Consider the following 13903-nt stretch of genomic DNA (forward strand, 5'->3'; position numbering starts at 1 on the left):
AGTTATTACAGTTGTACTTTTCTCTTTTAAATATGTGTTGCAAGATTGATTAATGTGATACATCCACAAAAAGAACAGAACTACAAAACGCTCTTCACATGACTGTGGAACGAATCTAGCACGTCATCAAAATGCGCTGTTATTCCAGCACGAGCCTTTTGACAGCTATAAGAAATAGGCTGAATTAAATAAATCTCGAAATAGCTACACTAATCTAATGAATTTATCTACCTAAATAGAGTTTCGACGAACGCTGGTATATGCTTACATAGTTTTAACTGGCAAGCTTGATCCGAAAACTGTTACAGCTACATTCTGCAATTGTTGGCTAGCAAGCTACAATAAATTAGAGCTCTTTGTCACATAGCTAGCTAACTCGACCATGTGTCAGGTCGATGAGGAATACAATGGACAGCTAGAACACAGAGTGACCCCACGGTAAACTATTTACCCATTAACGGCTAGATTACCCAGTTGCCTAAACTGCAGTCAAGCTAATGTCCACGTGTAACTATGTTCAGCTCGCTAGCTAACGTTAGCTTAGCTACTTAAAGTGTTGTATGCTGTAGCAACTGCTTCCATCCACTCACAATTATTTTTTATCGCAGTGTCTCCAAGAAGTGTGTCAAATGCAAAGAAAATACAGCGGTACTGATCATCCGAGCTGGAGATGCGTTTTGCAGGTAACGTTTATTGAACTGCTTTTGAGAGTCACAAACTACATGATTTGTCTCAAGAACTGGCCCCACAGAACTTACAGCAAAAAAAGTGGTCATTTTTACTTACTTGTGCTTCTTTTGCTCTCATTGTCAGCATATATTCTCTTTGTAGCTAATAATGAAAAGTAATGTATTTATTTGGCTGTCTTCTGGCCCAGGGGCTGCTTCAAGGAGTACTTCATCCACAAGTTCCGGGCCATGCTGGGAAAGAACCGGGTCATTTTCCCAGGAGAGAAGGTATTGAATATCCATCTCTAACATTTGTGTAACATCTTACATGATACAAAAACAACTGAGTTGGCATTGTTTCTCTGTTGTAGGTTCTTCTTGCAGTGTCTGGAGGGCCAGCCTCTAGCTCCATGCTGTCACAGGTTCAAGAGGTAGCTTGGTCAATGTCTTCCTAGATGTGTAGTCACACTGTATGTTGCAATTACTAAAATATCACAGGGCGGACATTTTAGATGCAACTCATTAAGTTTCTTCAAATTATTAAGGGTTTCAAACTGTTTCTTTGTTTTTCTGAATGAAAATGAACCTTTCTTCTCTCAGGGTTTGAGTCGAGACGCACCCAAGAAGTTGAGATTTGTCCCTGGAATTATCTACATAGATGGTAATGTACATGATGATCATCGCTGCTCTTTGGCACAATGTTTTTTTCTTCATCTGTAACTTAGCAGGTGGTTCTGGCCCATTAGACTAGCTCATGTGTGAAGATGGTCTATTACTATGTCTTGACAGAGGGCGGTGCCAGTGGTCAGAGCATGGAAGAGCGGGAGAGGGCAGTGGCTCAACTGGAGTCAGTTTTCAGAGCCACTAATCACCATTACCACATAGTCCACCTGGAGCAGGTGAGCTGCCTAGAGATGGGCCAGAAAAATAATGTTGTTTGTACTTCTGTCTGGGATGTGAGACTGAGCTTTGATCATTGGCATTAAATATGTACAGTGCCTTCGGAAAGTATTCAGACCCCTTGACTTTTTCCACATTTTGTTACGTTACAGCCGTATTATAAAATGGATGGTACTGAGTAAAGGGTCTGAATACTTTTGTAAATGGGATTTCATTTTTAAAAATATATAAATGAGCAAAAATGTAAACTTATTTTTGCTTTGTCATTATGGGGTATTGTGTGTAGATTGAGAGAAAAAAACAATTTAATCAATTTTAGAATAAGGCTGTAAAGTAAAATGTGGAAAAAAGTCAAGGGGGCTGAATATTTTCCCGAAGGCATTGTATTATAGCTCTTGCCATTATTTAGAACATGTGGTTGCATCATCATGTCTATTGTATTTCAGGTACTCAGTCTCCCCAGCTCAGTGCTAGAGGCAGGATCCTCGGCAACAGAAAAACCACAGACTGGGTCGAGTTATAAAGCTGCTGTGGACCAATTCATCCAGACCAAGAAGAACCAGCATCCAGACCTCTCTGTGGAGAATGCCCAGAGTCACCTGTCCAGTCTGAGCATGCATGAGGTCGAGAATGGAGTAACCAGCCCCATCACCCCTGAACACACCCAAGCCCTTCAGAAACTGTTTGCCTCTGTGAGGACGCTGACAGCCAAAGAGGATTTGCTACATACACTGAGGTGAGAGATTAGACCGTATCTCCGAGACATGCTATTTACGTATCAGAGCATATGGGGGTTGAACATGTCTGATATGCTTCTGAAGGTCTAGTTTGTGTAAAGGCTATTTATGACAGGTGTAATGCATTGCTTTGTCAAGGCAGCACCTGATTCTCCACACAGCAAGGACACAGGGCTACACCAAGGTGATGATGGGGGACAGCTGCTCCCGTCTGGCCATCAAACTGCTCAGCAACATCTCTCTGGGGCGAGGGGCATCGCTGGCAACCGACACGGTGAGGACAAAATCCTCCCCTCTTTCAGCTCAGTAGAATAGTAAACATTATGTTTATGCCCCTCTAAACATTGCAATAAAGTCCTGTTTGTAGCATTACCCATACATTGTGTTTTGAGTTCTGGCAGCAGCAGCTGTGTTATTTTGAAATGTTACTATGTTCACAGGGCTTCTCAGATCCTCGCTATGGAGACGTGGTCATTGTCAGACCCATGAGGGATTATTCCTCTAAAGAAATAGCATATTACAACAGAATGTTTGACATCCCCTCCGTCTTTATCCCTGGCCTGGACACTAAGGTGAGAGTCGACTGTGTTCTGATTACTATCATTGTTATGTAGTGTGGCACTGTCGGCCAAGTCAGTTTTTAGTATTTTAAGAGTAATCTTCCTTCACCGCCTCTTCCAGGCACAAGACAAGGCCAGCATCCAGCACCTGACAGAGAGCTTTGTCACCAAACTCCAGACTGACTTCCCCTCTACTGTCAGCACAATCTACAGGTGAGGATGTTTAGCACACAGAGCCACACTAGGAACCAATTGTAAGAACGACTTCTAAAATCCAAATAACTTCACAGATCTTCATTGTAAAGGGTTTAAACACTGTTTCCCATGCTTGTTCAGTGAACCATGAACAATAAATGAGCATGCACCTGTGGAACGGTCGTTAAGACACTACCAGCTTACAGGCAATTAAGGTCACAGTTATGAAAACTTAGGACACTAAAGAGGCCTTTCTACTGACTCTGAAAAACACCAAAACAAAGATGCCCAGGGTCCCTGCTCATCTGTGTGAACGTGCCTTAGGCATGCTGCAAGGAGGCATGAGGACTGCAGATGTGGCCAGGGCAATAAATTGCAATGTCCGTATTGTGAGACGCCTAAGATAGCCCTACATGGAGACAGGACGGACAGCTGATCGTCCTCGCAGTGGCAGACAATGTGTAACAACACCTGCACAGGATCGGCACATCCGAACATCACACCTGCGGGACAGGTACAGGACGGCAACAACAACTGCCCGAGTTACACCAGGAACGCACAATCCTTCCATCAGTGCTCTGACTGTCCGCAATAGGCTGAGTGGCTGGACTTTGAGGGCTTGTAAGCCTGTTTTACGGCAGGTCCTCACCAGACATCACCGACAACAACGTCACCTATGGGCACAAACCTAACGTCGCTGGACCAGACAGGACTGGCAAAAAGTTATCTTTACTGACGAGTCGCGGTTTTGTCTCACAGAATGAGCGTTACGCCGAGGCCTGTACTCTGAAGCGGGATTGATTGAGGTGGAGGGTCTGTCATGGTCTGGGGCGGTGTGTCACAGCATCATTGGATTGAGCTTGTTGTCATTGCAGTCAATCTCAACGCTGTGCGTTACAGGGAAGACATCCTCCTCCCTCATATGTTACCCTTCCTGCAGGCTCATCCTGACATGACCCTCCAGCATGACAATGCCACCAGCCATACAGCTTGTTCTGTGAGTGATTTCCTGCAAGACATGTCAATGTTCTGCCATGACCAGAGAAGAGCCCGGATGTCAATCCCATTGAGCACGTCTGGGACCTGTTGAATCAGAGGGCTAGGGCCATTCCCTCCAGAAATATCCGGGAACTTGCGGGTGCCTTGGTGAAAGAGTGGGGTAACATCTCACAGCAAGAACTGGCAAATCTGGTGCAGTCCATGAGGAGGAGATGCACTGCAGTGCTTAATGCAGCTGGTGGCCACACCATATACTGTTACTCTTGATTTTGACCCCCCTTGTTCAGGGTAACATTATTCCATTTCTGTTAGTCACATGTCTGTGGAACTTGTTCAGTTTGTCTGTTGTTGAATCTTATGTTCACATGTTAAGTTTGCTGAAAATAAATGCAGTTGACAATGAGGACGTTTCTTTTTTCTTTTATATGGTGCAGTATTTGTAAAGAAAATGGTGGTTGGAAATGGATTTTGTTAGGATACTATATCAATCATAAATGGGCCTGTTATGCATCTAGACTCGTGTTAAGATAGCTGTTGAGGATTTTGGTATTGAGTACCTGTTTTGATGGTTGTCTTCCAGGACCAGTGAGAAGCTCCACACAGCATGTCCCCCCCAGAACACACAACCCTTTGCTAAGTGCCTACTGTGTGTGTGCGCCTTGGACACTAAACTAGGTGAGTCACACTGCCAGTGTACTAAGACGGCATCACATCACAGAAATGTACTGTACTCACTAAATAAAAGTACATGTCATTTTGTACTGAATTTACTATTTCTATTCCCTAATCACATATCTCTACCTAATCCCTTTCTGCCTCCTTATGTTCTTTAGAGGAGTTCTCTGCCTACCAGGCTACACTGATCTCAGAGCAGCTGTCTCAGAGGCGGGGCCCAAGCCCTGGGTTCACCCGTGGTTCAGCAGCAGCTCCAGGGCTGCCTCCAGTCTCCTCGGCAAGCCAGGGCTGCTCCTCTGGAGGGGGCCAGCATCAGGGCTGTATGACTGGAGAGGGGGGCTGCTGCTCCTCTGCTAAGTCAGTAGGCATTTGTCTCCTGTATCATTACTGTACAGTTGGATTATACAGTGTACAAAACATTAAGAACACCTTCCTAATATTGAGTTGCCTCCCTCCTTTTGCCCTCAGAACAACCTCACTTCGTCGGGGCATTGACTCTACAAGGTGTCGAAAGCGTTCCACAGGGATGCTGGCCCATGTTGACTCCAATGCTAATCAGTGGTCAAGTTGCCTGGATTTAACAAGTGACACCAATAAGGGATCATAGCTATCACCTGGATTCACGGAAAGAGCAGAGCTTAATCTTTTGTACACTCAGTGTATATTCACATGTTTACATTTAGGGTGAAGTGCCAAGCAACTTGAAGTTACTTGTACAAGAGGCTGTTTAATTTGATCCTATTGAATTAATACAATACTGTGTGTGTGTTCTTTCAGGGAGCCAGAGACGGTGGATCTTAAAAGCCTGTTGTGTTACAGTTGTAGACTGACCATCAAAGACATGGTGGGTGAAAGGACGTCTATCACGTCACATTACTCCTAAACATGACCAACATAATCTTTACAAAGACTACAGCAGGACAATGTGCAATGTGAACCATGGCCTTTCTCTGTTCTACAGACAGCAGAAGATGCCCTTCCCCAGTATATACTGTCAGAGGCTGAGAGAAGGAAGAGAAGGTGAGATTTATACAACATTCTTAACTCAAAAACATGAAATAGCCATAATGTCTGCATAGAATGAGTTATTACCAGTAGAATTGCACTGAGCATATCCTTCTATTTACCTTGTTACTTCTGTTTATGGACTTGTCTAGGTCTCAGATGAGGGAGGAGATCAGTGAGTTCCTGCTAGATGAGGAAGAGGATGAAGCCATCCTGAGGGTCAATGGGTCCTTGTGACTGCACAACAGCACTGCAGTGACGTAGTTCCCTTGGCAACTATACAGCCAAGGCTGTTTGTCTCAATATAAACTAACACCAATTGACTGAGTAAATATTATTTGGCTATAAGACAATAGGCTGATTTAAACTCTTATTTTAACTGCACCAAAAATAAAGCTGCTTTGTACATGGCACTGCTTGGTGGTGAATCTAACATTGATTCAGGTATAAGTAATGAATTGATGATGCTGAAACGATTAGTTTTTCCATGTCAGAAATGAGAATGAACAATATTTTCATTGGTTTAGAAGCTGAACCACATTCTATTGGGAATAGAAATGATTATTCTTCCAAAACAGAGATCCCATAGCAACAACCTGCATTAGAACTCCCATCAGGTTCTCTGAAAATGAGCGCAAACATATGGAAATAAAAGTATAACATGTTTATTAAAGTTAGGAAAGGTTTTGGTTTTTGCATATTGGCAAAAACTGCTCAAGCAATGGCTGAACCCTATTGTAACAATTCAGAAACAAAGGCACAATGGTCGCTGTGTTTTCTGTATAGTGTCACAATTTCTGAATGTACTCCAGCATGACATTTCCAGAGATGGGGCTAATGTTGCCTTATGCATTATTCCAGCATGGAGACGTTTTGTAAGGATTGTCATGACTAAGACATGTTACAGTGTTGCTATACTCTGTCATTTAACACTTAAGAGATTCAAGTCTTGCGATCAATAAACCTGTAACTTGTTGCCACATACAAAGTTAGCTTTCCTCCCAACTGAAGCGTTTCAATTTGTAAACAGTTTGAGTAAGACTCTGAGATTTGGCTGAATATGATCTAATAGTGTTTTGATTGGAAACAAACACCCTACTTTAGGTCCTTTTTCTCTCAAATTGTCCCCTTTGGTGTTGCGTTAGTCCACACTGTGCTGGTCAGTGTAGTGAAGATCCAGCCGGGGGCCTGTCTCTTCATTAAGCGGTATTGTCTGTAGGTCAAGCCGGCCATCATACCTCATTCAGAAGCCGATATTTCTGTTGGAACCCAGGCAATAAGACAAGAGGAGCCTGGCTTTAGTCTGTGGTCAAAGTGCAAAGCATCTAACCTGCCCATCTGAATGGAGAGGCCTAGCCACACTTTCCATAACCCAGGGACGGGTACTGGAGCAGACCCCTTGGCCACCACACAGCTTCTGGCTCACTGTCTGTCAGTACAGCCCCCCAGCAGAGGCAAATAGTACTGTCAGAGTACAGAAACAGACAAAACATGCCTTTCCCCCTGGCTAAGAGGGGTTAGTGCACAGTGAAAATAGACCCACTGGAGCTAGTATTGGGTCTTTTAGAGGAAGACCAGGTAGAGGCACCCCTGTGTGTGAGACAGCCCCAACCCAGGGGTGATCTGGACAGGACAGCCGGGGGGAGGGGGGCTAGCGATTGTCACTTGATAGCTTGTCTCTTGTCCACTTAATCATAGTCTCTGGTGAGCGGTAGAGGAAGATGAGTTTGGAGTAGAGCTCCTCTTCCAGCTCTAGCTCTCCTGTCTCCCTGACCAGGAAGATGTCTGTGCACAGCTTGAGGATACGGTTAACACAGGGCAGCTCCTCAAACATAATGGAGTGAGAGATCTCACTGAAGAAGCCCCTCACAAACTTCCCGATCACCAGCACCACAGACACATACAGCCCCATGATCCTGCAATGGAGAACAAGTGTAGAATGAGCATAGATCTCTCGTCTATACAGTTACTTTCCCACACAATAGTTTGAATGTAAATCAGGTCTATTCGATTTGCTGGAATGGGCTACCATTGAGAACACAGGCACGCATAGATCCTTACCCATATCCTGCCAGGAAACCTAGACTGGGGGGGCTGACTTTGTCATTGAAGATGACCATCGGCAGGACGCCGCAGGCCCCTTTGGACGGAGTACAGTCGGCGATGCTGATGTCCCACCACTCCTGGGCCCCACGGGTGCTGTTCAGAGAGCGGTCCCTCATCAGAGACAGTGTTATATCCTGGTAGCCATCCTCATCACCTGCAACATAACATGGTGTCGGGGAATTGTAACACAGACTGACTGCCCATGTTTTAGCTTTGAACTTCCTTATAGATGAATTGGTTGTTTAGCAGCAAAACTGATGCATGCGCAACTATGGTGCAAAACAGATGGAGTTGGCTTAGAGGGTTGATTACATGTAAACTATATATCATCTCCAATGTTTATTGAAAATATAAAGAAATAAAGCTGAACAATGAGCACTTGTCTCTCAAATAAATCGTTACAGCTAGCAAATGTTTGCCCTATTAGTAGACATGACATCAGTCAAAACAAGACATGGTATCAAGAACAACGAGCTGAAACGAGCCACTTACGATTCACCAAATGGCAGTTTCTTGTCATTGTTGCAAGGTATCTGGCCATCCAGAACCACAACAACACACTGCCTTCTGCCCCTTTGAAGCGTGTGCATGGTTTTCGTGACGCTGTCAGCTAACCGTCTATATTTCTAGTACTGTGGCAGGAAGGATGTTTATACATAAAAGCCGCTCTGACCTTTATACAGCTGGTCGACTGGTTTGGCCTCGGCGCCGTTTGGTGCTCGGATATAGTTGGGGAACATGTGAGGCACACGTCTGATAAAAAAAAAAGTACAGATAATGTCAAACAGAATTCAGGACAGGATTTCGCACAGAAATTGAAATAAACTCAGCAAAAAAAGAAACGTCCTCCCACTGTCAACCACATTTATTTTCAGCAAACTTAACATGTGTAAATATTTGTGTGAACATAACAGGACTCAACAACTGAGACATAAACTGAACAAGTTCCACAGACATGGCAGAACACTGACATTACTGTCTTGCAGGAAATCTTTTTGCCAGTCCTGTCTGGTCCAGCGACAGTGAGTTTGTGCCCATAGGCGACGTTGTTGCCGGTGATGTCTGGTGAGGACCTGCCTTACAACAGGCTTACAAGCCCTCAGTCCATTCTCTCTCAGCCTATTGCGGACAGTCAGAGCACTGATGAAGTGATTGTGCGTTCCTGGTGTAACTCGGGCAGTTGTTGTTGCCATCCTGTACCTGTCCCGCAGGTGTGATGTTCGGATGTGCCGATCCTGTGCAGGTGTTGTTACGCGAGGACGATCAGCTGTCCGTCCTGTCTCCCTGTAGCGCTGTCTTAGGCATCTCACTGTACGGACATTGCAATTTATTGCCCTGGCCACATCTGCAGTCCTCATGCCTCCTTGCAGCATGCCTAAGGCACGTTCATGAAAACGAGCAGGGACCCTGGGCATCTTTGTTTTGGTGTTTTTCAGAGTCAGTAGAAAGGCCTCTTTAGTGTCCTAAGTTTTCATAACTGTGACCTTAATTGCCTACTGTCTGTAAGCTGTTAGTGTCTTAACGATCGTTCCACAGGTACATGTTCATTAATTGTTTATGGTTCATTGAACAAGCATGGGAAACAGTGTTTAAACCCTTTACAATGAAGATCTGTGAAGTTGTTTGGATTTTTACAAATTATCTTTGAAAGACCGGGTCCTGAAAAAGGGACGTTTTTTTTTTGCGGAGTTTACTACATTTGACTTTGAGCGGAGAGCAGAACATACACTGGGTCTGTGCGGTTCCCCACTAGCAGGGAAGCCAGGTCTGCTCTGACCGGGTTGCCTGGATCCAGATCGATGGAGTACTTGTCAGACGTGTGCTCCACAGTGCCACCCTTGCCAAGGTCCCTGAAGAAAGAGACAGACACATATACAATAAATACAATAGAAAACCACAGGGCAATTGCATAAACAAATGTTTTTACATTGCATTGCAACAACTTAAAAACACACACACACACACACACACACCCAGCTGACCTCTGGAAGGTCCAGGCCAGGCGTAGGGTCATGTCCACAGGGCTGCCCAGCAGCTCCTTGACCACCTCCTGTCGACTTGGTGGGCTGATCCTCCACACTGACCCTGAGCTGCCCTCGATCTTAGCTGTCACTATGTCCTCATAGCTGTAGAGGGTGATGAACTGCATAGCCCTCTGCAGGGGGGAAACACAGACAGTCAGAAGTTACAACTACCTACCGCGGAGGCAAATAGAGAGCAGCAGAGCTCAAGTCCATGTTTGTTGTATTCATCATTCAACAGGGATCACTTACTCACAGTTGTACACAATTTGTTTAATTAGAATCTAAAACAGGGTGCCCAAGGGAAGGAAATTGGATGAGCTCTTTACAGTAGAGTTGGAGGTATTACGCACAGCATTGTCATAGAAGTTGGTGGTGAGTTTGTTGTAGTCCTCCTCAGTGAAGGACTGAATGGACTGCTGCTGGACACTCATGGTGAACAAGGGCTATGGAGAGGGACAACGGTTCACGTTTTAGTACAACAAATCTAACATGAGCACATATCAAATATATCTTCCATAGATTCTCCATTGCTTGCATTTTAGTGCTGGATGAGACTTGCCGTTGAAGATGGGCAGTATGGGTCCGGTGCCCATTAGAGTGTAAATTGTGCTCACTTATAATCCCCCCCTCCCAGTAATTACCTCATATCCTCCCAGCTTGACGGTCACTGTGACATCCACAGGGTGATTGACCACGCCCACCACCGATCTGACCAACGAGATGAAGAGCAGCGGGAACCAGATGATGCAGATGAGGAAGAAGATGATGAGTCCTCCCATCCCATACTTCACTATCTTCTTCTTCTTCTGGCCTTTGGGCTGAGGGTATTTCTGAGGATGAAGAGGAACCAGCTGTAAGAACTGCTGGCCTAATCACATACTACAACAGACGGCAAGGGATTTTATCAACTACATTTGTAACCTAGAGGTCCTTTGTACCTTCTCTGTCTCACGGCTGCACTTGATGATGAAGATGTTGGCGTAGATGTCTTCCACACACATCCAGTTGGAGAGGGACAGAGTGGTGTCAGTCCACACCCAGTCCATCACTGCCCGGAGCTCCACCAGGAAAGGCACCAAGCGGAACCTGAGACAGACAGACAGACAATATCACCCTGTACCAATACCCAACCTCATCCCATCACCTCCCTGAACAGGGAGACACCCCGACTCAAACATATGATATGGTGTGGCAGAGTAGGAGATTATGAATGGACAGACTCACCCTTGGAAGAGGAAGAGGTTGAGGTGGTTGAACTTCTTAGTGAGGAAGTTGCCCAGGATTCGGGTGGGGTAGCCACAGCGGATCTGATAGGCCGACAGGGCAAAGTAGATACACTTGAAGAAGTACCAGAGCTGAGCCACCGAATTTTGACTGAACATCCTGAGAGGAGAGAGGGAGACACACCTCAGATAAATGATGCAATAGGCACACCGCTTCAGGACTGTCGAACACCACGAAGATAGACAAACATAAGTGTGATTAAATAGACAAGACGTAATGAGATGTGTCACTCTGCGGACACACCCTCGTCTTCCTCACCTCTCAGTGACAGCAGGCAGGATGAAGAACATCCAGAGGTGGATGCCGAACACCAGGATGATCTGGAAGATGAGCTTGCCCAGGACGGTCTTGCGGAGGTAGAGGGCTCGGTCGATGATCATGGTGCTGAACTGGATGAGCAGCATCACCAGGAAGGCCTCGGGCACCTGGTCCTCTGACAGTGTGGAGGCAATGTCTGCTGCGGCCGAGTGTTTCTGAGGCACAACAGGCGAACCGTTTAGTCCACAGAATGCTGTTATAGTGTCCTGTGACCAAGCACAGAGCTTCTAGACATGGTGTTTTGATGGTTTAATCGGAATTACATGTAGGTGGTGATGCAACAATGAGTAATACAATATCAGGAACTGTTTTTGAGAGGTTTGAAAGGTTTGAGAGCTTTTGCCGGTGCAGGTAAAGGAATAGGTTGTGTGTCAAGAGTGGCCTCGTACAGCAAGTGCATTCAATGCAGTCATGTAAACAGTACTCACTCCAAAGGCCCAGAAACCAAAGACAATGATGATGAAATCCACCACGTCAGTGAGGAACATGAGGGCGTAGACATCAGTGGCAGCACGGTACGGTGCATGTAAGATGTCGCTGAAGAATTCGTGACACGGCTTGTAGACATTCCGCACACTACAAAGAGGGTTGGGAAATCAAATCACTGCCTCATGCCCAAATATGGCAAGATTATAGAGGACAGCTGATTCATACAGCACAGCAATCGCGTCACAACCAATTACACTTCTAAATGAAAATCAAAACCCACAGAATTATTTACAAACCATAATAACACTAGAGAGTCCACTGGTTATGCAACTGTGTGACGTCAGTATTGTCTGACGAGCTCTCTAGTGAGTAACTCCTGTGTACTTACGCTGTGATGGTGAGGTGCTTGATCTTCTCTCCCGTTGCTAACAGCTTCTTACTGGCTGCCTCTCTACGCTTACCCTTCTGTTTCTTCTTCTGCTCCTTTTTCTCAGCCTTGATATCTAAGGCTTCTAGGATACAAACAGAATACAAATCATTTCACTGTAACTCTGAGGAGGGCAGTCATAAGGACACACACTCCTATTCTGAAATCCCAAGCCCTTAATTCATGAATGTCTTCATTCTCCTCTCTACTGCTAGTTTCTTTAACTGACCTTTGCTTAATTGTTTTTTCTTGCGGAAGCGCATGATGCTGCCCTTCTTCTTGGGTCCCTCCACAGGCAGGCTGGGGGGCGGCTCTGGGGTAGGGGCTACGCTGGTGCTGGGCTCTGGTTCAGGCTCTGGTTCGGCCTTCTGGTCCTCGTCCGGTTTGAGTTCCTCCAGGTCCATGAGGCTGGGTCCTGGGCTGGGATGAACATGGACTTCCACCCCCTCCCCCTCTCCTCCCTCCTTCTTGTTGGCCTCCTCTGATGGCCGTGAGGGCTTCTCCTCCAGAGCACATTCCTGGTCCCACAGGCCATACCGCTGATGAGAGACAGTGAAGAAACAAAACCGTTAGGAGGATTGAATCCAAATCTTGTGGTATAAACGTACACTACCGTTCAAAATTTGGGGTCACTTAGAAATGTCCTTGCTTTTTGAAAGAAAAGCACATTTTTTGTCCATTAAAATAACATTAAATTGATCAGAAATACAGTATAGACATTGTTAACGTTGTAAATGACTATTTTAGCTGGAAACAGCTGATTTTACATTATCAGCAACCATCACTCCTGTGTTCCAATGGCACGTTGTGTTAGCTAATCTTAGTTTATCATTTTAAAAGGCTAATTGATCATTAGAAAACCCTTTTGCAGTTATGTTAGCACAGCTGAAAACTGTTGTTCTGATTAAAGCAGCAATAAAACTGACCTTCTTTAGACTAGTTAAGTATCTGGAGCATCAGCACTTGTGGGTTCGATTACAGGCTCAAAATGGCCAGAAACAAAGACCTTTCTTCTGAAACTCGTCAGTCTATTCTTTGTCTAAGAAATGAAGGCTATTTCATGCGAGAAATTGCCAAGAAACTGAAGATCTCATACAACGCTGTTTACTACTCCCATCACAGAACAGCGCAAACGGGCTCTAACCAGAAAGAGTGGGAACTGCACAACTGTGCACAACTGAGCAAGAGGACAAGTACATTAGAAAGTTATTTGTTTCTGGTCATTTTGAGCCTGTAATCGAACCCACAAATGCTGATGCTCCAGATACTCAACTAGTCTAAAGAAGGACCGTTTTATTGCTTATTTAATCAGAACAACATTTTTCAGCTGTGCTAACATAATTGCAAAAGGGTTTTCTACTGATCCATTAGCCTTGATAAACTTGGATTAGCTAACACAATGTGCCATTGGAACACAGGAGTGACGGTTGCTGATAATGGGCCTCTCTCTGTACGCCTATGTAGATATTCCATTTAAAAAAATCAGCCATTTCCAGCTACAAGTCATTTACAACATTAACAATGTCTCCACTGTATTTCTGATCAATTTGATGTTATTTTAATGGACATTTTTGGG

The 13903-nt window shown here is 45.0% G+C and overlaps 2 protein-coding genes across 3 annotated transcripts in view; one reads left to right on the top strand and one right to left on the bottom strand.

Annotated features, from left to right (window-relative positions):
- Nucleotides 1-45: 45 nt before the first annotated feature.
- On the top strand, nucleotides 46-6152 carry LOC115112154 (cytoplasmic tRNA 2-thiolation protein 2-like). 2 transcript variants are annotated; one of them, XM_029638986.2, is made up of 15 exons: nucleotides 87-438; nucleotides 609-683; nucleotides 878-956; nucleotides 1040-1099; nucleotides 1269-1329; nucleotides 1458-1567; nucleotides 2015-2304; nucleotides 2444-2579; nucleotides 2746-2877; nucleotides 2987-3078; nucleotides 4640-4734; nucleotides 4893-5091; nucleotides 5512-5578; nucleotides 5696-5754; nucleotides 5892-6152. In XM_029638986.2, exons 1-15 carry the CDS (start codon nucleotides 383-385, stop codon nucleotides 5974-5976), a joined length of 1596 nt encoding a protein of 531 aa, XP_029494846.1. In that variant the 5' UTR covers nucleotides 87-382; the 3' UTR covers nucleotides 5977-6152. The 2 variants fall into 2 exon arrangements, with proteins under 2 accessions (XP_064867960.1, XP_029494846.1); XM_065011888.1 differs by lacking the exons at nucleotides 5696-5754; nucleotides 5892-6152 and having other exon boundaries at nucleotides 46-438; nucleotides 5203-5572.
- Nucleotides 6153-6388: 236 nt separating this feature from the next.
- LOC115112153 (piezo type mechanosensitive ion channel component 1 (Er blood group)) overlaps nucleotides 6389-13903 on the bottom strand; it is a 74416-nt gene continuing 66901 nt past the window's right edge. Inside the window, 13 exon segments of the mRNA XM_029638984.2 lie at nucleotides 6389-7655; nucleotides 7801-7999; nucleotides 8519-8598; nucleotides 9573-9695; nucleotides 9828-10000; nucleotides 10220-10312; nucleotides 10511-10699; nucleotides 10808-10955; nucleotides 11094-11252; nucleotides 11412-11626; nucleotides 11900-12047; nucleotides 12289-12412; nucleotides 12557-12866. Of these exon segments, the coding sequence (XP_029494844.2) occupies nucleotides 7391-7655; nucleotides 7801-7999; nucleotides 8519-8598; nucleotides 9573-9695; nucleotides 9828-10000; nucleotides 10220-10312; nucleotides 10511-10699; nucleotides 10808-10955; nucleotides 11094-11252; nucleotides 11412-11626; nucleotides 11900-12047; nucleotides 12289-12412; nucleotides 12557-12866 (2226 nt within the window). The 3' untranslated portion in view covers nucleotides 6389-7390.

The sequence above is a fragment of the Oncorhynchus nerka genome, linkage group LG27, assembly GCF_034236695.1.
Source record: "Oncorhynchus nerka isolate Pitt River linkage group LG27, Oner_Uvic_2.0, whole genome shotgun sequence".
Taxonomy (NCBI): Eukaryota; Metazoa; Chordata; class Actinopteri; order Salmoniformes; family Salmonidae; genus Oncorhynchus; species Oncorhynchus nerka.

Bases quoted from the DNA above. Each gene is read 5' to 3' on its own strand.
- LOC115112154 (XM_029638986.2), top strand. From the start codon at position 383: ATGTGTCAGGTCGATGAGGAATACAATGGACAGCTAGAACACAGAGTG. The intron at 957-1,039 runs GTATTGAATATC...TCTCTGTTGTAG, and splicing joins TCATTTTCCCAGGAGAGAAG to GTTCTTCTTGCAGTGTCTGG. The intron at 4,735-4,892 runs GTGAGTCACACT...TATGTTCTTTAG, and splicing joins CGCCTTGGACACTAAACTAG to AGGAGTTCTCTGCCTACCAG.